Below are 25,082 nucleotides of genomic sequence, written 5' to 3'. Positions count from 1 at the left end.
CATTCAATTAAAATTATAGCCCTTGGGGATAAACATTCAAGTTCAATAGTGAGAGTTAAGTTTTACGTTACCATAACTGAACAAGCTTGTATATAGTAGTGATAACATCTTTTCAGACTTTAAATTGTAGCCTTATTGTCTATTTGATTGTTTTCTTGAAATTATACTAGTTTATGTGTATATTTCAGTTTAAAAAAGTGGATAATAAAGTAAAGATTCTGTATTCACAATGGATCTTCAGTTGGATGGCGGGTGTAACTGGGAATGTCCATTATGTACATTTATGAACTCAAGAATATTGAACGCTTGTGAAGTTTGTCATGGAAAGAAGCCTCAGACTCCAGAGGATGTTCCAAAACTGTTCTTAGCCAGAACACCAAGTGTCGAAGAGCAAAAAGGTATTCAGGTGACTCAAGATAGTAAAGGTGAAAAGGTTGTGAATGGTGATGTTCATGATGAGTCTAATTCAGCTGAGGATAAGACCAAAAACATTATGGAGCCAACAAAAGATAATGGTATGAATAAAAAGGCTAGTGATGTTAAGAAAGTTGACGAAGTTGAAACTAAAGAGAAAGCTCCAGCTGCTACTAAAGATAAAGCAGTTGTAGCAACTGGAAATGCTGCAAGTAATGGAAAGAAGCTGAGTCCTCCTTCAAAGCAAGATGTAGCAGGTAATTCAAAATCTAATCCAGTAGATAAGAAAGGTGTGGCTAAGACGAGTCCAAAGCAGAAATCAGTTGGACTAGCAAAAAAGGCTGATAGTGGTAAGAAAGCAGTAAGCGAGAAATCGACTTCAAATAATAATAGAAAACCAAATGTAAATAGTAATGATAAAGATCAGTTAAGACGTATTATGAGGGATAAACCAGGAGCAAAAGCTGAACTCCCTAAGGTTGTGAAAAATGCTACAGTCAAACACAAGGCTGATAATACTAAGGAAGACTTCGTTTGGGTATGTGTTAATAAAGACTGTAAGCAAACCAATGAATCATACTTTGATTCTTGTAAAATTTGCCACAAAGACAAACCGAAGGATTGTGTGTTCATCAAACAAAGTCCAGAAAAGCGTAAAAAACCTGAAAAGGAAAACAGCGAAACAAATGAATCTGAAAGTGATGAGGCAAAAGCTAAAAAAATCGATGAAAAAGATTGGTCTTGTAAAAGGTGTACCTTCTTGAATAAAGGGACTGCTGCAAAGTGTTTGGTGTGTTTGGCACCCAAAATATCAAATATTCCAACCCCGGAATCTATTCCAAGTGAAATAGACTACTCCAAATTCCCTCCATCAACTAATCCAACTTCACCAACCAGAAAAATTCCAGCTAAACGCCACTCAGTTCAAGAAGATAAAGGTCAGAATATAAACAATGGTAAATCTGGAGGTAATGGATTGCCTTCAAAAGTGCAAAAGACTGATGTTAAACCTAAGGTTGGGAAAGAGAAGGACAATGAATTACCTGCGGTTCCTAAAAGATCGCAAGTTGAAAAAGTTAACGAAAAAAACAAAAGAAAGGGGTAAGATAGTTTTACCACCAAATTCTAAGAAAGAAGTTTCAAATGAAAATCAGACAGGGAAAAAGCAGATTGACTTTTGGGAATGTCCAAAATGTACATATCATAATAATGTCCATGCAATCAAGTGTTTCTGCGGAACTGCGAAACCTGTTATAGGGGAGTCTTGGTCGTGTAAAAGTTGTACCTATATGAATGATACAAAAAATAAAGAATGTGCAATGTGTCGGATTTCCAAGAGTGATTCCGTTAGTGGTGGTGTTGATAAAAAGTCACCGGAGAGTAAAGATGGTAAAAAATCAATTAGTGTTGATGTACAAAGAGATGGGAAAGTGGTTGTTAACCCAACAAAAGATGTGATAGAAATAGATTCACCTATAATTGAAAAAGCTAAACCTAATGTATCAAAAGAGAAAGTTGACAAGAAAGGCAGCAGTCAACAGAATTTAGATAAATCTACCGGTCATCAGTGCATGGTGTGTACATTTTTAAACTCGACAAGTTCAGGCCGATGTAAAGTGTGTTTATCAAATCTGACTCCGTTTTCTGGAGACCAGATAGTGAGTGTGGGAACTTTGCGACCAAAACATTCACTTCAGAGGCAGCAGTCTGTTCTCGGGAAGGAACTTCGGGAGATAGAGGATAATGAAGCGCTAGAGTTGTGGGAGCATATCAGGCTGTACTGTAGGGAGGTATGTTGGTTTATGACATTATTGTAATATTGATTGTAATAATCAATCTTTGAATTTCGATTTTTGCAATAGGGCAATTTGGGCAAAATTTAGGAAATTTTAACATCATGCATTATGAAATAGGTAAAAATTAGCCTTAATAATAATGTTGCAAATAGTGATGTTCCGATGATCGATTATAATCGAAAATCGATTGGTTGGGCCTGAAATCGGCGACAATCGATAGTATTTAGTTATAGTCGATTATCGAAAAACAAAATTAGTAAAATTAGTAAGTGTTCAGATGTTATCTTTAACAAAATGGCTGATGAAGCCACAATGAGCAAGAAAATGAACTATTTTTTATACAACAACACTTAATAACTTCAATCAAAGACATAAGGTATATGCATATATAATGATTAAGAGTTAAGATGACATGAATAAAACTACAACTCAGGTACTATCTAGTATTGTAAAAACCGATTGTACTATCGATAATCGGTTACTTGAGTGGAACCGATCATCGATAGTAAAATTGCAACCAATTCCTAACACTAGTTGCAAATGACTAAGAAGTTTATATTGTAAATTGCCTTAATTATATTCTTGTGTTTTTGTTTACTTTTCAAAGTTGGATTTTTTTACCAACTTACAAATAATTTAATCCGATTTTATCCTTTGAATAACAAATGCTGAATTTTCGGAAATTTAACAAAGTAATACAGCTTTTTTTGTTGTATAAGGCAAGTGGGAAGTAGCCTTTTTTTTGCCCCTTCGTGTATGAAATATATTGAAAAAATCTTAATATCTAATAATTTCATTGCAGATTAGGACTGTTTAAAAATGTTGGGGAAAAGTGTCATTTACTGCTTTTTATAAATTATTTTTCTCCACTTTAATTTCAATAAGCAGCTTAGATTGAAATTTAAGATTAGAAACTAAGCGTTCTGATTGGCCTGTAAATTTAGTTGACCAATAGGCTGAATGGAATCACTGAGGCATGTCTAAGGATAAGGATAAGATCAATATTGAATACTGACCCTGATCTTAATGAATATAGATGACACAAAAACATTGGAAAAACCTGATAATCACTTTCTTAATATTGTATAAATAAACATTTGATGACTGATTTATACTCATTTCATCTTTATACCTACTTTTTCAGAACCACATAACATTTGTGGATGATTCATTCCCGCCATCTTCAAAGTCACTATACCGTGACCCGAGCAGCGAATTGGCGCGTTACCAGGTCAACTGGCTACGGTGTAAGGATATGCATGCACACAAGTCCGAGGACAAAGTTCCCTGGAAGGTCTATAGGACGCCATTGCCTGATGACATTTCACAGGGCCAGCTTGGAAATTGCTGGTAAATAGTGTTGTTGCACCTGTGGTTAACATTTGATGAATAGGCGATTGCTTAAAGGGGCTAGACACCAGATGGTACAATTGCAAGAGAAAAAGAAATGATCAAAAACTTACATAACGGTGACATTGTTGTGTACAACGTCTTAATCTTACTTACTGATGTATGAAATCGCTTACGACACATGCATCTTTCGCAGTTTTTCTGCATTTACTGTAAAATACTGTATTTGCTGATTTTGGACCATCTGGTGTTTATCCCCTTTAAAAAAGGCTCAGCTCGTGGTAAAAGTTTACAGTTATATGGTTGTGTGATTTAAAACTTGAATAGGCCTTTATTTTGGAGGCTGAAGATTGGATTTTGATTTTAAGGCAGAAAACATGGATTGATTCACCAAAAAAATGAATGCATTATTATGTTTAACTTATTTTATTTGAATTAACAAAAAAAGAAAAGAAAAAGCACATGATTTGTGTACAGATAAAAACAAATTTAAGCTTTTTTTGAATACTAGAAATGCATGTAGGTTATGCAAGAATATAGATTTTTAGAGTGTATGCAAGATAAAAACCAATTAAAAATTTGAAAAAATGAAATTATTTTGTTTTCAAGGTTCCTGAGTGCATTAGCTGTGCTTGCTGAACAGCCAGAGTTGATCCAGAAAATCATACCAACGAAGGAGGTTTGTGCCGAGGGTATCTACCAAGTGCGCCTTTACAAAGATGGGGAACAGCAGATTGTCCTTGTGGATGATGTTTTCCCTTGCGATGAATATTCAAAACTTATATTCTCAAAGGTACAGGATATCTTATATATAAAATGCTTAAATCTTTATTCTCCAAGGTACTAGGATATCTTATATATAAAATGCTTAAATATTTTTTTGGAGGTTATCTACCAAGTGTGACAAAGCAACCACGGATTATTCGGGCGAGGGTTTTAGGGTAGTCTTGTGGTACAGGTCTCCGCCTCTCAATCAAGAGGATGTGGGCTCGATCTCAACAAGGGGTCCCTTCTCTTGGCCTCTCAAAATGGACACCAGTACTGGCTTATACCTAGAAAACTGACTCCAGCATGACTTGATAAGCTGTCATCTTTTCTCATTAGAAAGCTAGAGAACTATTTAAATAAAAACAGAATGTTCAGGTTCATGTCGTTTTTCCATGTTACAAAAATTCTTCTCAAACTTTCTCTAAGGAAATAGGGCGTCAGAGTATTTTTATTAACATATTCTCGTGTGACAAACATTCAGGGCTTATATTCTTTAAGTTAGCAGAGCCTCTTCATGTTTTCTTTAAATAAATTATTAATCATGTTCAATATCTTAATCACTGAACGTATCTTCCAAGTGTTCTTGAATGAATACTTGATTTTACAGATTGTTCGTGTAGAATGATGGCTGGTTTCCTTCGATAATGACATAAATCTTCCCCTTTCATTTTCTAAGGAACAAGATACTTTTAATTTTATTGCTGTATTCAATGATAACAATAGATTTATGTGATTCCTTTCTATGTTTTGTAACAAGGAAATACTTCATTACATCTATTAGTGAGCTAAATATTTTCCTACGCAGGGAGATTTAGCTTTTTTTAGGTGTACAATTTCAATGAAATCTTAGTGTAAGTGTACTCAATGCACTGTCAATGCACCCAAGCACTCTTATACATCACTTGGTGACCAAATAGAATGAACCAGTCAAGATTGTTAATATCTTCGTTATCTGAAACAGTATAAACCAGATGTTTCCTGGTTTAAAGGTACTTTTATGTTACCTGTTTGTGGGTTGTACTATATAGAAATAAACCTGTCAGTCGTTTTTTTTTAACAAACCATTACTCATCGAAGTGTTGACAGATTTCGATAGATTTTGGTACAAATGTTAAATACCATAAACAGGGTCAAGTTCAATTTTGATTACAAATAACCTTCTTTTTTTACTTAGAATTTGCCAATAAATGGTTTCCTGATGAAAAAAAAAAATCCCCTCCTCCCCCCTCCCCCCACACACACAAAAAAAAAGAAATGGTGATGAAAAGGTCAACAGATATTATTAATGTCGGGTAAATGTGAGTGTAAATAGGGGTTAGACCCTTGATTCTTTGAGTGTCCTTAACTCATGTTGCTTAAAACCTGGCCTAAATTCAAAAGGCAAAGCTATGTCACTGGCATGTTTATGTGGTTGTTGGTAATGAGCTAAAAAATGATTGTATTCTCAATGTATTGATTTCTGTTTGAAGCATACTATTTGATGCAAATCAATTCCTTAAGGTATGACGAAAATACTGTAAGCTAGTTTAAATAAATGTGCTTCTTTACAAATAATCATTCCATAATTTGTATCTTTATGGTGTACATTTCAGGCAAGGAGAAAGCAGCTATGGGTTCCATTAATTGAGAAGGCCATGGCAAAACTACATGGATGTTACGAGGCTCTAATTGCGGGAAAATGTATCGAGGGTCTATCTGTTCTGACTGGAGAACCATGCGAAAGTATCGCTCTTCAAGGTGGGTGGGATAATTTCTTTAACTGTATTGTATTTGATATGCTATGTGTGGAGTCAAATGACTCGTGAATGAAACGACTAATATAACAAGATTTCTTCGCAGAGCATTTGGTCTTAACTATTTTGAGGGCATGTCTGTTGGATTTTAAGAGTTATCTACCTATGTAAATGTTTAGGCATGCCCTATTTTCTATAGATATTTTAAAGGGATTAGACACCAGATTGTCCAAAAATTGCAAATATAATATTTCCTCACAACAAGCCTGGACTTGTCAATGTGAGCTGGTAGGGGGCTGATAATGCATTTGTTGTAAGCGATGTGTTACATCAGCAAGTAAGATTCATTGTGTTGTACACAATGATGTCAATTTAATGTTGGTTCTTGACAAAAAAAATTCTTGCAATTTTACTTTTGGTACATCTTATTGGGAATAATCTTTAAGTGTTTTTTTAGTACGTAGTTTAAAAACTTAACGCTTTATACAGAATATTACTTTAACACCATCCTATAATGTTGTAAAAAACCTGTTCTTATGTAAACCTAAAAAAGCAATATAAAATGCCTACCTACCATACCTGTTTTTTGAAAAGGATGTAACCCTAACCAAATCATCGCCTTATTGTGCTCAAAATTTGTGCGAATTGAACATTAGTGGGTATTTAAAGACATACCACTCTGATATTTTTTTTTCTTTTATACCTAACAAATATTGTTACACTCCAAAACTCATTAAAATAGTTCTTGACAGATCTTTAACTTTTTACAGATAACAAGAATACAGATGATCGTGTTGATAAAGACCTTGTGTGGGCTCAGTTGCTCAGTTGCAGAGAATCAAGGTAATTTTATGATGCCAACATCTAGGGTCGAAAGCGGAAAGGTTTTAAATGACATTAATTAAAAGCATATAAATCACTTCTGCTTTCAAATCTAGACATGCAAATAAGGAAGTTTCTGAGGAAAGGAATTGTCTGTGGCTATTTAAGGTAAGCCATCCATCATTAGGATGCAGTGGTGGAGTGTGCGCTTTGGATGCGGAAGGTCAGGCTGAGTCAAACCAAAAGACGTTAAAATGTGGTACAAGTAGCTCCCTTGCCTGGTGCTTGGCATTGTAAGGTCAGTCCTGGGAAAATGGTGTACTCAGTACTGGTTCAACCCAGGAAAGTTGTATCCCGTGTATCGGTGTTTTACACCGAGCACGTTAAAGAACCAAGAGGTCTCTTCACAAACAGCTAGGGTAAGAGGTCTCTTCACAAAGGGCTAGGGTATTGCACCCGGATCTCTTGTATCTCACTCTGTTTCTTCTAGTCTTCTAATGTCAGCATTTGACTGTGAGTTGCTATCACTTCTATCTCATGTCACTTATGGCATTTAAACACAATTTAAGTTGTGATGGCACCACGGTGGGATGAAGCCATAATGCAGTAAATAGGCGCAGACAGACCTTGATAAACTCAAATAAACAACAAAATGAGGATGCAAAGATGTGTAGATGCATTTTAGCCATCAACATCCAGATTATTTCTATGTCTTAACCCTTTGCATGCTGGGTAAATTGTCGTCTGCTCAAAAATGTCGTCTGGTTTATTCTAAATTTCTTTAAATTTACTTAAAACTTTGGGGATATATTGACTGAGTGGCAAACAGCTTGGAACCTGATCAGGCGCCGAGTTACTCAACGTCTGGTCTGGGTCCAAGCTGTTTGCAAAGCCTTTAAAATCGCCATCAGCAGCCTAAGGGTTAATCTATATTGATTTTCTAATATATTGATTTAACATAATTTATATTACACTTTTGAATAACACCCTACTATTTTGATATGAAATATTAAAAGGTAGCAATCAAACATTTTTTTTTCCTTTTCATGAATTTGTTTCTTAAATAACAATGCCTGATTATATAAAAAAAGCTCTTAATGAAAACGAAGAAATCTTGACATATAATTAAACTTAGCATGTTTGTTAACAATAAAATAAAACTTTGCCATTAGCATATTTTTGTATATTATGATGGATGGCTTACCTTAAAAACCTCTTTAGGTATATAGCATTTAGATTATACTTGGTGGGAAGTGTGTTTAACCGACTTTCATGTTATCAATGAAATCGTAGTAGGAGTTTAAATTTGATTGAAGGTTCGTGTTTTGTCATTTTGATAAATTGCCAACTGAACAAGGAAGTCAATGCATTGGTTAGTTTAAATTTTTATGTAGCAGATATTTAATCCTGAAAAATAATCGCTCGACCTTTATTTATCCCATTGCTTAGCAACAGCAGCCATTTGTATAAAACTTGGATAAGTTCTCCACAGGTTATCTTATGGCTAATTTGCATAATTTTAGATGATTTGATTGGTTGATATGAATTTTTTGATAAACATCAACCAATCAATAAAACTGTTGGCTCACTTTCTCCCAACCAAATGATTAACCAGTTTTATATAACTACATTGTAGCTGTCAGAGTTAATTGCTCAATAATCGTAATAAAATATAGGCATTTTTTTATATTTCCTCAACCTGGACAATTTTTGCACTGATCGCATACAATGTTGTGAAACATTCGCAAATTTATTGACCTGAAAACCAAGGGAATGTTAATGGCAAAACATATCGTTTTGCTTGCTTAAAACAGGGAGGTTAAACTTATGCAAAATGTTAATCTTATACTTTTTACAACGCCATATGAATCCAAATAGCATTATTTTACTCTTTGCAGTTATGTGATTGGCATATAAAACTTTTCTACAGGAATTGCCTTTTACTTATGACATTCAAAGTGTAAGAAAATGCATTTAATAATGTTTAAGATAACTGTATCTTTAATCTAAGTTTTAAAAAAAAACTAGGAGAAAAAACTCCCCAGAGTTTCCATGTTATAGTAATGATGAGAATTAATTTTATTCAGGTTTTACAATGTTATAGCTCTGTTTAGAACGGGCTGCTTATGAGAAGAGGAAATATGAGTATGGTTCACAACGTTGTAGGCTTTCCGGGCTTACATCATGCTTAAATCCATATGTTCAGTATGCACAGAATATTAAGTGGTTTAAATCAAATTCACTCTATCAGTCAAGTTTGATCAAATAAATCAACGTGATCAGTTTAAATTACTACATATTTATGTACTTGTACAATACAATCATTCAAATATACAAAGGAGAATTTTAAAATCTTATATGTTTTTGCCAATCCCGAGTTTTTGGCTTGTCGATGAGATCTATTTTTAAAAGATTAGACCGGTAGATTAACTGTCATATAGCTTTTGTGTCATTGGCTTGGGCGTGCAAAAATTTGAACCTTTGAAATAACTCAAAATCTTGCATGATATGAATATTAAACTATGTACACACATTACCATTAAATATAAATGGCCCATAACTCTGGCTTTAATATTTGTAGAGTACTGGGTATATTGTCTAAAATTCCATAAAATTTGTTTTTTTATTGATCAAGTTCACTTTTTGTTTATCTCATACTTTTTTGTTGTACATGTACTCTTTTTATTTGTCTCATACATTTATTATTCATCCTCGTACACTTTTTGTTTTTGTACAGGTTTCTCATGGGTGCATCGTGCGGTGGAGGTAATATGAAGGTTGATGATGAAACATACAAGGAGATGGGTCTGCGGTCGAGACACGCCTACTCCATATTGGACGTGCAGGAAGTACAGGGAAACAAGTAATGATGAGATTAGATTTACTTTCGTTTGCTTTAGCATTCACTTTTTATGCCCCCGAAGGTGGGCATATTAAAATCGCATCGTCAGTCCGTCCGTCTGTCCGTGTGTCTGGCTCAATAACTTGTGTCCGGGCTGTAACTTTCCCTTGTATGGACAGATTTTAAAATAACTTGCCACATGTGTTGCACATACCAAGACGACGTGTCGCGTGCAAGACCCGTGTCCCTATCTCTAAGGTCAAGGTCACACTTAGTGTTTTTTCACAATGGAGTGCTGCATACAAGAACATAAGATTATAGGTTGTCGTGTCCGGGCTGTAACTTTCCCTTGTATGGACAGATTTTAAAATAACTTGCCACATGTGTTCCACATACCAAGACGATGTGTCGCGTGCAAGACCCGTGTCCCTACCTCTAAGGTCAGGCTCACACTTAGGTGTTTATTCCCAATGAAATGCTGGGTATATGGACATAGAGTAGAGGTTGTCGTGTACGGGCTGTAACTTTCTCTTGTATGGACAGATTTTAAAATAACTTGCCACATGTGTTCAAAATACCAAGATGACGTGCCGCGTGCAAGACCCGTGTCCCTACCTTTAAGGTCAAAGTCACACTTAGGTGTTTATTCACAATGCTGCATATAAGGACATAGAGTATAGGTTGTTTTGTCCAGGCTGTAACTTTTTCTTGTATGGACAGATTTTAAAATAACTTTCCACATGTGTTCAACATACCAAGATGACATGTCGCGTGCAAGACCCATGTCCCTACCTCTAAGGTGAAAGATACACTTAAGTGTTTATTCACAATGGAATGCTGAATATAAGGACATAAGAGTTTAGGTTGTCAAGAATGGGTGGTATTTTTATGTTCAGATTCATTTAAAATAACTTGCCATATGTATTTGACATGTAAAAGCAATATCAACTTTTCATGTACTGACCTTCATAGGTCAATGTCACATTCGGGGGCATTCGTCACATACTGTGACAGCTCTTGTTTTATGTTCAGAGGCAATTTAAAATGACTTGCCATATGTATTTGACATGTAAAGGCAAGATCAACTTTTCATGTTCTGACCTTGTTCATAGGTCAATGTCACATTCGGGGGCATTCGTCACATACTGTGACAGCTCTTGTTTTAAAACAATTTAAGTAAAGCTATATTTTGTGAGCCTAACCTCAACGTCTGATGGCAATTTAAGGCTTTAAGTATGACTTTTTATCAAACAGTATCAGCATGCAACTCTTTTGTTTTCGAAGGCGATAGCTTGGTATCATTTGGAACACCTCGGTCATTTTCCATTGAAAAACAACCTTGGATGTAAATTACAATGTCAGAATTCTTTACATTTAACTACACTGCAAGTAGATCGTGAAGTAATTTCAATTTTTCAGTTTAACTTAATGACTTTACTCTTTGGAATCTTAATTATTTATGCAATAATACACTTCACTGGCAATCATTTTAAACTAAGTCTTAGATATACAGAATACATGTTAAAACACTAATACTATTACTCAAAAATTGTACTTTTTTCATGTATCAGGTATATTGGGCCTTTTTATCAACGAGTGTACGGCAAAATATCTTAAGATAACGATTTTCATTTTAATATAATGTCCCTGTTATCAATTCAATTGAACCTTTTTTAAAGCAAAATCAAATAAAGATTCCAAAACCTGGCCAATAAAGCTCTCAGTTTTGGAAAATGTAGTATATTTACTAAAAAATATTTATTAAAAAAGTGATTGTACAATACATGCATTAATAAGTTAGCCAAATGATGTATACTTGCATAAAAAGTTGATTTTAACTTCAGCACACATTCATTCCTTTGATTTGTTCTTAAAGGGACAAGACACCAGATGATACAATTGCAAGACAATAAGAAAATTGTCAAAAACTTAAATAAAATTGATATCATTGTGTACAGCACATTGAATTGTACTTACTGATGTATCACATCACCTAAGACACTCGTATCACTTTCACAGTTTTTGCAAATTTTTTTAATTAGAAACTTACTAGGGTTGTCTTCCATGTAAATCAGAGTTGATTTAAAAATAGCGTGGGTATATGTATCTGTTATAATCACATGACTTTAACATGCTAAATATACACACTTAAAGCTGGGAAACCAGAAGGCCCTTTTTTAAATGTGTCTACTCAGCTGAGACAGCGACAAAATATTCTTTTAATCATCTAAAATTATGTGTTATCAGCCTCATACTAAGCTTGTTTTGACATTTCTAGACTTGTTTTGTGGAAATAATGTATTTGCCGATTATGGGATCATCTGGTGTCTAGTCCCATTAGTAGAATCATTGTTACCGTTAGATTCAATGCATCCAGGTTAATGCGTCTACGAAATCCATGGGGCCACTTCACATGGAAAGGGGACTGGAGTGACAAATCTGACAAGTGGGCTCAGATACCTGACAGGAGGAAACAGGAGCTCATGCCCTGTGGATCAAGTGACCCGGGCGTGTGTTGGATGTCCCTAGATGACCTTGTCAAGTAAGGAGCTTCTTTGAATGATTTATTTGTTAACATAATTTTTTTTTTTCTTAAGATAATTTTTAATTTTTTCATCGAAAAAAATAAAATAAAATGATTGTAATGGCTATTTCAGAAATGATCATGGTAACATTTGAAGTTACATATTTATCAATGGAATATATATTATAATATATATATTTTTTTTTCATAATCAGGTGAAAGGCAGAGTCGTAGGACTTTTAGAGAAAGTAAAAAACATTTTTGTAGAAAACCTTGAGTAAAACCTGCTGACCCTAGTATTTAAAAAAAAAATAAATAAAAAAAATAAAAAATTGTCCTCCCGCCATAAAAAACAATTTTGTTTTAACCTAAACTGTTATTAGTTTTTGACAGAGAATAAAGCTCCATAACAACAGCAATATAAGAGTGACATTTGCATGAAATAGTGCTATTTGCATGAAAATGATCATGACAATGTATAAATGGGGGGAAAAAAAACTACCTTCCATACCTTATAATTTTTGGAATGTTACCCTAAACAAACACTAATTTTTTTTCGGCCTTATTTAACAATGTGCTTTTATTTTGTTCTAGATTATACATTAAGTTCGTTTATTTGCCACCAATGTAAAGGATCCCAATCTGGTCAATTGAAAAAAAGATAAACAGGAAGTTTTGTGCGAGTTTGTTTTAAATTGCTTTCAGTAAAACAGATCTTCATTGAAGTAGGACATGATAGTTATTTGAGTTGCTGTTTTAAAACTTAGTTGACATATTTTGTTGAGAGACTGATTTTCATAGTCTGCTGGTATGTTATATTATGCAATTAGTTCCATATTTTTTCTTCCAAGAATAGATTGCAGGCATTTGTTTGTGAAAGTGTCGGTAATGCAAGTACTTTACAATAATGAAAAACTTTAAAAAAGATATTGCCTTGAGATTTTGGAACATAGTAGATTTAGAATGACAATATATGTACACAAATGTGTGTACATGTATTAAATAGTAAATAAAGAAAAAAAAATCTTTAATCCAATCAAACAAACAAATCAACATTGGCAATGTTAGCACAGCTCTTGTGTATTTGTTTTTAAAACGTCAAATAATGATTCAATTAAATTTGCAGCTGCACTCTCACAGATTGAACGTTTTGACAACTTTTTTATTTTTTGTCTTGGAACGAGCCAATTTTTGCGAAAATCCATGGAATGCATTTATATAAGAATGCTGACAAAAAATAGAAGGCAGAATTTTAAATACAAGTTCAAAAATTGATGTTTTATGCCTATTTCTTAAACCATTAGTAACGGTTTAAGCCATAAAACATTCATTTTCGAACGTAAATATGAAAATCTACGATCTGAATTTTTGTCAGCAATATTATATCATTGGTTTGCAGATATTAACGCAAAAAATTTCTCTTTCCAAGACAATAAATAAAAAAGTTGTTAAAATGGAAAATCTGTGAGAGTGCAGCTTTAAGAGGGTGAAGGGATTTAGCGGTAAAGGTGTCTGCCTTTCATCCAAGAGGTTGTGGGTGTAAGTCTTGCACGATTCACTCTCTCATGGTTTTCAAAATGGACACTTGTATTCCTGTCATAACTGAACCAAAATAATTTGATATAAAACTCACTTAATGATGATTTAGTTATCTTCTTTAAAAAAATTCCAGGTACTTTGACAGTGTTGATGTGTGCAAGGTTCGTCCCGACTGGCGAGAGTCGCGGGTAAAAGGTGTGTTTCCCTCCAATGCATCCCAACCCATGAATGTTACCAAGGTGACAGTATTCTACACGACAGATGTGGAAGTGGGCGTGTTCCAGCCAAGTGATAGGTAGGTGGTAGTGTTAGACTAAAAAAAAATGACATGCGTCTGTTAGAATACCCATGCACTCACAAAGTTAAGGTGACATAGTCATAATCAAGGAGTTCAGGTGGTGATGATAAATTCATATTAGTTATACAGAAGATAATTATGTAAATACAACAGGGGTGACCCCTATTTAGTTATATATTCTTGGTTGTGTAATGTTCAGAGTTATTTATCATTGTTCAACAACCATGTTTTGGCTTATAAACTGCACATGGGATGTGGCGGGGTCAGGCCATAATATAGCCTATAGGCAAGGGTAGACCTTTTACCAATGTTTGCACAATTTTTGAAACCCCATTCCGTGAAATAGACTCGGCCATCCCACGATATTTGATACCACCAAAATTTGGGGCTCAGTGATTCATATATTTTTTTATTTTTTAATAATTCTAAGACGTTTGAATTCTTTTTCAATGCATTAACACCTTTGACAAGTTGTTAAATCATGAATGAAAATGTCTCCCTTTTCAGAGGTGTTGAGAACCACAAGGGTGTGCTCGATTTATGCATCCTCGTTATGAGGGAGACAAAGTCCGATACCCATCCGTTTGGCAAGTTGATCAAATGTAGCCGTCGTCAGCTAAAGAGTTTTGTTGGTTGTAATGTCATGTTGGAACCTGGGGAATATGTTCTTGTACCTCTGGCCTTTAACCATTGGTCAAGTGGTAAGATTTTTTCTATGCCTTATCTACGGTGGCACAGAGGTGACAAGTGTATGTTTTTATTTAGATAGATAGATAGATTTATTTGTGCATATATATGTCATTGTAACAAACCAAATGTCTCATAAAGTTATAACACAGACTGATTAACAAAGTATTAGTGATGATATCTATACTAAAGCACAACATCATTAGAATGCTTTGGATACATACATGCGTTAACAAAGATTTAATTCAATGTGACAAATATATAACACAGGATAACCCATTAAAGTTATTCAACTTATTTCCAATGGGGTCCTTATGACAAATATAATTATTTGCCAAGATCTCAGTTGTAAGCTGTTTAAATTAGGTTTACTTATACAAAAATAACATGCATGTACTCTTGACCAGTTAAAGAATGATTAAATGTTTGATATCGAACTTTTACAGTTATAATGCAACCGACTGTTAAAACCATATGACACTTTAGCATAATATGACAAAAATCTTTGGACTGATATGCAAGATTAAATGAATAACAATTAATAAAATAGGAAATCTTCCATTTCTGCACATTTCATACCAACAATGAGATGTGATTTCACTTCTTTTTTAAAAGTATTCTTATTTTTCAATTCTTTTAACTTTATTGGAAGACTGTTCCAGTCCTGGATTGCTTGATAAAAGAAAGTATTTAATATAAAACTGTCAGCCTGTGGCACTTTAAAATTTCCAGCACTATGTCTACTGTTGTAAGAATGTGTGGATGAGACTAAATTTAAAAGTAAAATGTTCATGTAAGTATGATGGGCATTTGCTATTAAAGATTTTATGTACATGGTTTAGTCGTAGTTGCTTTATCCTATTTTCTATATTAAGCCATCCAATATCACTGAAAGCCGAGACTTTCAGGGAAGTTCTACAATCATAGCCATAAATAAATCTGACAACTTTGTTCTGAGTGACCTGTAATCTGTTCTTGAATTGTTTAGATATACCGCTGTACCAAGATGTCGATGCATAGTCAAAATGGCATTGTATTAAGGAGTTACATAACAATCTTCTTAGTTTCATATCTAAAAAACGATTTTGTCTATATAAAATTTTTAGCCTAGAATTAACTTTACTGACAATATTGTTAACAATAGATGCAGCACTGAGATCATTGTCCAGTATATTTCCAAGATATTTAACAGATTGTTTAGGTTTTATGATATGGCCATTGCAGTTTACATTAAAGCTATCAACTTTTGTTAGTTTTCTTTTAGACCCAAATAAAATACATTCTGTTTTTCCAAGATGCAAAGACAGTTTGTTGTCAACTAACCACTTACTACAGTTTTCAAGTTCCTTGCCGAGTACATTACTAATAACAGACGGATCTTTGTGTGAGAAAAGGATAGCACTATCATCTGCATATAATATTAATTTACATTTTTCACTTATGCTTATACTCATATCATTGACATAGCATAAAAACAGCAACGGTCCAAGTATGCTTCCTTGAGGAACGCCACAAGAGATGTTCATGAATTCAGACGTTGTATTATTTACATTGACAACTTGTTTACGTCCAGATAAATATGATTGAAACCACTCAATTGAATCCACACCAATTTCTTTTAACTTCTGACATAGAATTTTGTGATCTACGGTATCAAACGCCTTTTGAAGATCCAGCATAATCATTCCTGTATATAGACCTTTGGAATTTTGTTCTTTTATATGGTCGGTCAAATGAATTAGGCAGGAGTCAGTTGAATAGTTACATCTAAAACCACTCTGAAGTTCGTATAATAATCCATGTTTAACAAGAAAAGATTCTAGTTGGTTGTATACAACTCTTTCTAAGATTTTTGAAACTATACATAGTATACTTACAGGTCGATAGTTTGAAACATCAGATCTGTTGTTTTTCTTAAACAATGGTTTAACTTTAGCATTTTTAAGTTCAGATGGTACAATGTTAGTTGTGATAGAACTGTTTATCAGAAATGTTACTGGTATCTTTAAAAATGGTGCAGCATCTTTTAAAAATCTTGCAGGAATGTTATCTAACCCTGTGCTTTTTGAACAATTTAGTTTACATAGTTCCTTGTAAATGTATTCTTCACTAACAGTGTGAAGTTTAAATTTAACAGAGTCAGGATTTCTATCTTTATAAAATCGTTTAAAACAGTCAGACTCATAGTTAAACCAATTGAAGGGCAAAGGTAGTTTTTTTTACTAAAGTTGAGGCTACAGTAGTAAAAAAAGTATTAAAGTGATTTGCAATCTTACATGGTTCAAAACAATTTTCATCATCAATGTTCAAAACAATATTTGGAGAAGATTTACTTTTACTACTATATCCAAGATTTTTTAAATCTGACCACAGCTTTTTTGGATCATTTTTATTTTCTTCCAGCTTGTTCGACATATATTCCGATTTGGCCTTATCTTGTGCACACAACATACTATGTTAGGCGCACAACATACTAAGTATGCCAACAAAGTAACTCGTGAGCAGGACTTAATTATCTCATGTGCGCGACATAGTATCTCGTGCGCATGACTAAGTATCTTATGCGCATGACTTAGTATTATACGTAAGAACATGCACATGTCAACTCTGTGCCACCATACTTATCACCTGATTATAAGGATTCTTTCTTACTGTGGAGTTGAGAAGAGCTTAGCAGCTTTGTCATCAGTTTCCCCATCAATCTGTTTTGACAAACTTGATACCACGCCCTTTTCTGTGACATCTAAATAAAACTGTTACATTGTGCAATTGGAAGTGCATAGGGACATCACTGATTCCATATTTCAGTTGAGATATATACTCATTTGCTTTCTTTTTTCATTGTATGACCTATAAATAGATACTCAATGTATGAATGCAAAATTGATCATAGTCCATTATTGAATACTATTGTTTTCATAGAAGAATAAATTACAGGAACATTGAAAAGTGATGTAGCGCCTTGTCAAACTTGTTGTTTTAACTACACTGTATACAAAATTGAATAATAATGGAAAACTCCTTGTGTGTATGACAAGTTTTTCATTTTCATGAATGAATGCATTTGTTTCACAGATCCAGTGGGGAAGGGTCGTGACTTTGTGATGTCAATTCATAGCTCAAAGGCAATAATGATCGATGAGGTGAACACGGCAACAGATAAATATCGACAGGGATTCGCTAACGCAATCATACAGTTGGCACTTGTGAAGGGGAAGCGAGAGGAGGTGGGTGGTTTTACTAAAGCTGAGTTTAAATTCATTTATTTTAAAACAATTACAACATTATATTAATCACTCTCATTGGCACAATGTTACATGAGAGTGTGGTCTTGTATTATGGGGGAAACCAGAGTTCCCAGATGAAACCCACTTGTCCGGCTTGGTGACCACAAACCAAACCATCATGTGGTCAGGAATCAAACTCAGGAGAAGGAAGCGCACAAACCACTGTGAAAGCAGGACAACATTACTTGGTGAAGCTTGTATTTTGACTTATTTTTGCTGAATAATAAAACTGCTATTCACAGCATTAATTCCAGAGAAAGGAGGTGTGTATTTTGACTGATGCTTTTATTAAGGATTTGTTATTTTCTCCAATAATGAACCTGCAGTTCCTTACAGTTATCCCATGGGCATTCATACGTGAAAGCAATTTTGGAAGCTAATTTCAAAAATTAGCTTTACAAATTGGCTTGGAGAAATTGATTGGAAAGGTATAATGTCACTCTGGTGCAAGAATTCAATAAACAGTTACATTAGTATACAGGTCAAATGTGGTTGCTATAGAAAATGTTAATTGTGGCTGATATGCGTATATGAAGCATGCATACTGGAGGTAATTGCAAATTTGGTCTTAACAAAGTTTGTCCGAACACAGATAATGATTTTCAACACCTTCCATTCTTCTTCCAGTTGCGTAATGGTGTAACCTGCTATTCCCTGATGCATGGCTGGTGCGGGGGACTCTTCGTAGTGGAGAATCGGTTGCCTAGTAACAGCGTACAGGTCAAGTGTAACTGTAGTGACAGTTCAAACCTTGTGTCAACACGTGGAGCGCTTGAAACTGTGGATAACATTCCACCTCTTCATAGGTATAGCACACGATCAGCATAGATTTCATACCACTAAATCATTTTACATGCATGGTTTTAACATGTTTACTAGATGTCCCTCCATATCAGTTCTTAAAAGTTTTGGCCTGACTATTCAGAATTCACATTAAATGACTTTTACTGTTGTTCATTTTGGTCACAAAATATTATTATTACCCTGGGACATCCCAGTGATAAAAATACTGCCTGGATAAAACTTTTTATGCAGCTTGCCACAGAAATATAAAATATGTAAAGGCATGAGGAAGATTGGAAAATATTGGTACTTTCATGTGATACAAATTAACATCAGTAAGACTTATTTAGCAAAATGACTTAGTTTTCAAAGTTGTTATGACCTTGACCTCGAATGTGGGGACACCGGTCTTTTTGGACACATCCTCATACTATGGTGGTCACTTCTGCTAAACAATTTCTAAATCCAATACTGCATGACAAAGATATGGACCGGACACAAACTGTTGTGACCTTGACCTTGAAGGTAGGGACACAGGTTTTGTTCCAGACACATCTTCATGTTATGGTGGTCACTTCTGCCATTTATCTTTAAAATTATCTTTAAAATCCAACCATGATTGAGATAAATATTGACCATACAAAACATTTGGACGGACGTTGCTCATCATTTCTATATAGCCCCCACTTCACATTATACAGAGGGTGCTATTGTTCTCTAACAATGTTGAAATTATTTGTTGTTTAAAATCCTTTTGAAGGAATTGCTAGATTACTTTGTCAGGCAAATGTTATGAACATATTGTAAAAAACTGTGTTAAGAAATTACAATATACCATACTTTCTGATGAGAGTTTGTCTGGAGTTTCGTATGAATAAGAGGTATTTTCAAAGAATTGCTGTCGTCGTAGTGTAACCTTGGCCATTACAAACCCCAAAAATCAAATTATTCAAACGGAACTTTTACACAAGTTGCCAGAGACAATATGCAAAATAATGTAAAGCAAGGCCCATTACTCTGACTATAATGCTTTTCAATTACTTGGTATGCCCTTTTTTCAACAGAAAAGATAGCACACAATCTTTGGTTTGTAAGGAGCCATTTCTTCAGTTCAGTGAATACCTTTGTCCAGTAGTGTCTGACAGGTCATGAGGATATAGAGGATAATTGTTTGTTTCAGTGTTAGATCATAATATATTTTACAGCGAGTAAGCACCAAAATATATATTTCACGTGTGGCGTCGCCATGAGTGAAATATTTACTTTTGGTGTTCATGAGGTGATATATGATGCATCTTACACTGAATCAAACAATTTTTCTTTTTGTTTTATGCCTAAAATTGGAGATAAAAGTCATTTAATTACACTGTCTTAGAAAAATACAACAATTTGTTTGCGCAAGTAGCGTCTTTTCTGAAATGATGTCATTGAAATTGTGTCCCAGTCATTTGCGAGCTGATGTTTGATTTGGAACTGAGAGTGGGCTAAAATTTCAAAAAGTGAAATATATCAATTTGATATTTTTACTGTTTGAAACAGTGTAATGTCAATTTTATTTCACTGATAAATCTCTACAAATCCCCAAAAAGCATGTATTAAATAAAAGATCAGTGTTGTTACAGTCATGTAGTTAATGTTTAAGTTAAAACAGTTAAAATGAAATTCATGGGAAATAGTTTCATAAAATCCTTATACTTTATTAAATGCTTCTACTTGCAGGCAAGTTATAATGGTGCTATCTCAGCTCGAGCGAATGTCATCCTACCACCTTTCACGTCGGATCATCAACCGCATAGACATAGGCGCTGGGCTCGGGGATTGGGCTCCAATGGGCGTCCACCGAATACCGACTCTAGATTCCGTCACAGCTGGGCTACATATACCACTGCCAATCTGAGGATGCATTGCTGGTGTTCAACCATATACTAGTCCTAGATCACTTCATGGCTGGGCTACATATACCTCTTCCAATCTGAGAATGCTTTGCATTTGTTTCCTAGTATAGTTAAAGCCTCAAAAAGTCCTGCCCTTGTAGGAAGAATTTTGTAGGCATGTTTATCAGATAAACAAACTATCACTCATGCAGAGGGATGCTGTACCTGTGCTAAATATAGCTGAAGTCATGTTTCAAGCTACAGGAAAGTGAACACTGCCAAATGTATTTGTTTAGAATCTGCAGTTCATGACCCTATTAACTCCTCCCCAGGGTTTTGTCGGTCAACAGCTATATATGCAAAGTACAATTAGGTGCATTTTTTCATGAATTTTCTTGGTCATATCATTTGAAATGTTGCAAAGAATGTACAGTATGATGTTTTAGGCAAAAGACTTCTAGGTTACTGTATTTCACTATTTGAAAAAAGGGCTCTTTGATGTGAAGCATGAAATACCATGAAAACCTGCCCCAGCGCCATTTAGTGGCTTAAATAGTCAAGTTGGGGGTTTAACAGCTGGGCTACATAAACCTTCACCAACCTAAGGATATTTTGTGTTCATATGTGCTGTGACTATCAAAATGAACAAAAAATATATAATTGATCGAATGTAATTTAGTTAAAAAAACGTTTTTCTACCTCTAAATGCCTATTTCAATGGATGGATTGAAGGAATTTGTTATTTCTTCGTGCAATGTAGTAAGTAGGATCCACCAAGTCTTGATCAAGATCATTGAACCTAGGCAGTTGTATTGTTAATTTACACCTGTTTTATTGTTCATTTTATCCAAGGCAGTTTCATTTATTATTGAACCTAGGCAGTGTCATTGCCTATTTCCTAGGCAGTGTCATTGCCCATTTTAACCTAGGTGTCTTCATGGATCATTGAACCTAGGCAGTGTCATTGCCCGTTTTAACCTAGGTGGCTTCATGGATCATTGAACCTTGGCAGTGTCATTGCCCGTTTTAACCTAGGTGGCTTCATGGATCATTCAACCTAGGCAGTGTCATTGCCCGTTTTAACCTAGGTGGCTTCATGGATCATTGAACCTAGGCAGTGTCATTGCCCGTTTTAACCTAGGTGGCTTCATGGATCATTGAACCGTGTCATTGCCCGTTTTAACCTAGGTGGCTTCATGGATCATTGAACCTAGGCAGTGTCATTGCCTGTTTTAACCTAGGTGGCTTCATGGATCATTGAACCTAGGCAGTGTCATTGCCCATTTTAACCGAGGCAGTTTTATTGCCCGTTTAGAATAAGGCAGCTTCATTACTTGTTATCCTGTACAGTACACATAAACATGTACCTTTGCTTTTAAATCAGATGAAGCTGTTGGAATGGTATTACTTATTTTATCACAAAATCAGCCAGGACTTCTGTCCATCTACTGATAGATAATTTAAATGAATAAATTTGCCAATTTGAGGAAGCATTAACATTATTGTGATAATGAACCATGTTACATGCAAATGAATTTCCAATCAATTACTGCAGAATGCATGAGGTTCTTTTTTAATGAATTTATTTTCGTTTTTTTTTGCCAAGACAATTCGGCAAAGTTGAGCCGTGCATTTGTCATTATTTGTCAAGCTGTATTTTTTTTATATTTCAACTGCATTTTAAAATTTTAAATCGTCAACCGGATAGATTTTCAAAACACACAAGGTTATTATTTAATGCATTGTTACTGTATATGTAATAGTTAAACCTTTTTATCTTACGTTGATTATGAAGTTATTAAAACATAATATTAAGCAGTCTTGTTGGCAAAATGTTACGCAAGAGAGATTGGTCGTGTATTGTGGCAGAAGCCGGAGCCCCGAAAAAAAAAACACTTGTAAGGCTCAGTGATCACAATAAAACCTATCTTGCGCCCAGGCCAGGTCAAAAACCTGGACATCTTGGTGAGAAGCATATGTGCTAGCCACTGCGATAAACAGAATATATGTTATGTATCATGACACTGAAAATTAACATTCATGAAGCACATGTTTGTTCTGTTAAATGCGCTTTAGATTGAAATTTGTGAAATATGTACTATTATGATTAAACATTGTTTATGTATATTGTAGATTAGCATTAAAATTTTACCAATGCCTTTCATGTGTATAGATAAGTAAAGACTTATCTTACTGGACTAGCGACGTATTTGCTCAAGGTCAAATGTAGGATTAAATGATTGAGTTGTACATGTTAATGATGTGTCAGAAGATGTCTTTTTCAAATATTGTACAATTGATGTTGTGTTGTTATATGTACTTACATTGGGCAGATTGTTCAGAACTTTGTTCAAATTATCATCATTGTTAACTTTAAAGATGAACTTTTTTGTAACATGCTAATATATTTATATAAAACATGTACATCTGAAACAGATGTCTTAAACAATGTTAGAAATACTTCAAGCTACAAGTATGTCCATTTAAGTTCCAGAGGAGTAAAGATTTGAAAGTTAACAACGATCACGTTAACAAAGCGGTTAACATTAACAAAGTTCTGAACAATCAGCAGGTCGTGTTGCACAATCTCATTCATCCAACACATACAGCTTAGCATTATACTGCATTGATACAAAATAGAGTTTATAATACAATTCATGCTACTTCTTCATATACTTAGGGTTATATTTTCCATTGTTAATAAGATAAGCAGCCTCCAGGGGTTCTAACAGCTAATAATTATCGATCCTGAAAAAAATCCAGCTGTTGGTTTGAATTTGAGGAATTTGATCATGCTAAAAGCAGGGTTCAGGGGATTAGACCCTTCTTGAACAGGTTTACAGTCATTTATATTCATTTAAAGGTCTTTCTTGTGTTTTTGATGCAAATGTCGGGAGCAAAAAACAATCTTTACAACTGTACAATATTCTGTTCAAAGCTCTAAATCCTGATTTCAAGATTAATCTTAAATTGAAGAACCCCTGGGCCTCGTTTAGTAGAAGTTAAATTGAATATTTAAATTTTTGGAAAAGTTTCTTAGAACACAACCTACATTCTCAGCCAATGGAATTTAGATAGACATTCATTAAGTACTACGCTTAATCATTAAGAATTTCAATTTACGCAGGTGTTCAAAGGTTTTCCGCCTACTCCCATTTTTTCGATACAGTCCATGTGTCAGATTTTGAATTTACAATGTGTCAGCTAATGAGGTTGTATTCCAAGTCAGTAAGATGACCCAAAGTAATATCTCAATGATTAAGAAGGGATCATTTGCTCCCTCACTATGCCCATTCTTAATCATTAAAATCTTACTTCATGTCATCTATCTATAACATAGCACACATCCTTGCATAATAATATGCTTAATGAATGAAAGTTTTATATGTATGCATGCACTTTGTATTAACCATGATTTTCAATTTATTAGAATTAACTTTGTTCTTTAATTTTCTTTCTTTTTTATTGCCGTTATTAAAATGTTCATTGGAGAAAGTTTATGCTTTGTAATCAAATCATCTTTGTTACTGTTTGTGTCAAGTTTGAATTAGTTACAGTTTATGTTAGTGTTGTATTTACTTATATGTATGTGTTCTAGGATAATATTCATTTTCAAATTTGAAGCATCACTAAATCTTGAAATATATTATACATTACACATATATTGGGATTGTACATGTTAATTTATGTTAAAACACGTTTTTTATTAGTTAATTACTTACTTATGAAATATCATCTGTGATGGTTTTTCTTTGATAATAAACACAGCAAATGTGTCCTTTTTGTCTACTCTTTTGTACAATTCATTGTCCTACACAAATCAGATGTCATTTGATGGGAAGACCTCAATTTCTCCTATTTTGGTCCAAATATCAAGAGGTACACCTCAAATAAAAGTTGGGAGGATTTTGCTTCAAAAAAGGCCGGGGTGCCTGACCCCAAATATCCTACCGGACAGCAATTAAGCCTATTTGGCAGAGGAGGTGTGGTTAATCGGGTTTATGAGGTCTGCTCTGGTCAGCAGTTTTGATTGTAAACATTAACATGGCTTGTGGTGTTACCTTATATGATTCTGATAGAGTGGTACAGAAGAATTTGTCCATTGGTTTCTCATTTGAGATTAGATAAATAAAAGTCTCATAAACCTTGACCAATACTTTCACAAATTGTGTTATAATAAGCCATTTGATAGTATATATCACCCAAGATAATGGATGTTTCCCACCATATGGCAGTTTAATACATACTCATACTATGATAGTAAACCTGTAGTAAACAGGAATTGGTAGTGAAATTCAGTTTGCTGTTAGAGGGTCATGAACCTCCAAGATCTGTCAATCAACATTGCTGGGAAATTTGTATTTG

At 34.3% G+C, this 25,082-nt stretch overlaps 1 protein-coding gene across 8 annotated transcripts in view; it reads left to right on the top strand.

Annotated features, from left to right (window-relative positions):
- Positions 1 to 24,851, top strand: part of LOC128228276 (calpain-15-like) — a 67,123-nt gene extending 42,272 nt beyond the window's left edge. For all 8 annotated transcript variants that reach the window (XM_052939481.1, XM_052939480.1, XM_052939485.1 and 5 more), the window contains 12 exons: positions 189 to 2,204; positions 3,355 to 3,560; positions 4,170 to 4,353; positions 5,921 to 6,065; positions 6,832 to 6,904; positions 9,621 to 9,746; positions 12,103 to 12,267; positions 13,922 to 14,083; positions 14,594 to 14,787; positions 17,849 to 18,000; positions 18,688 to 18,866; positions 20,563 to 24,851. In XM_052939481.1, the coding sequence (XP_052795441.1) occupies positions 1,368 to 2,204; positions 3,355 to 3,560; positions 4,170 to 4,353; positions 5,921 to 6,065; positions 6,832 to 6,904; positions 9,621 to 9,746; positions 12,103 to 12,267; positions 13,922 to 14,083; positions 14,594 to 14,787; positions 17,849 to 18,000; positions 18,688 to 18,866; positions 20,563 to 20,740 (2,601 nt within the window). In that variant the 5' untranslated portion in view covers positions 189 to 1,367 and the 3' untranslated portion in view covers positions 20,741 to 24,851. The remainder of the gene's footprint in view (positions 1 to 188; positions 2,205 to 3,354; positions 3,561 to 4,169; positions 4,354 to 5,920; positions 6,066 to 6,831; positions 6,905 to 9,620; positions 9,747 to 12,102; positions 12,268 to 13,921; positions 14,084 to 14,593; positions 14,788 to 17,848; positions 18,001 to 18,687; positions 18,867 to 20,562) is intronic.
- Positions 24,852 to 25,082: the final 231 nt, after the last annotated feature.

Source organism: Mya arenaria, chromosome 3 (genome assembly GCF_026914265.1).
Source record: "Mya arenaria isolate MELC-2E11 chromosome 3, ASM2691426v1".
NCBI lineage: Eukaryota > Metazoa > Mollusca > Bivalvia > Myida > Myidae > Mya > Mya arenaria.
The sequence above is the reverse complement of the archived record's forward strand: the minus strand, read 5'-3'. Positions and strand labels throughout refer to the sequence as shown.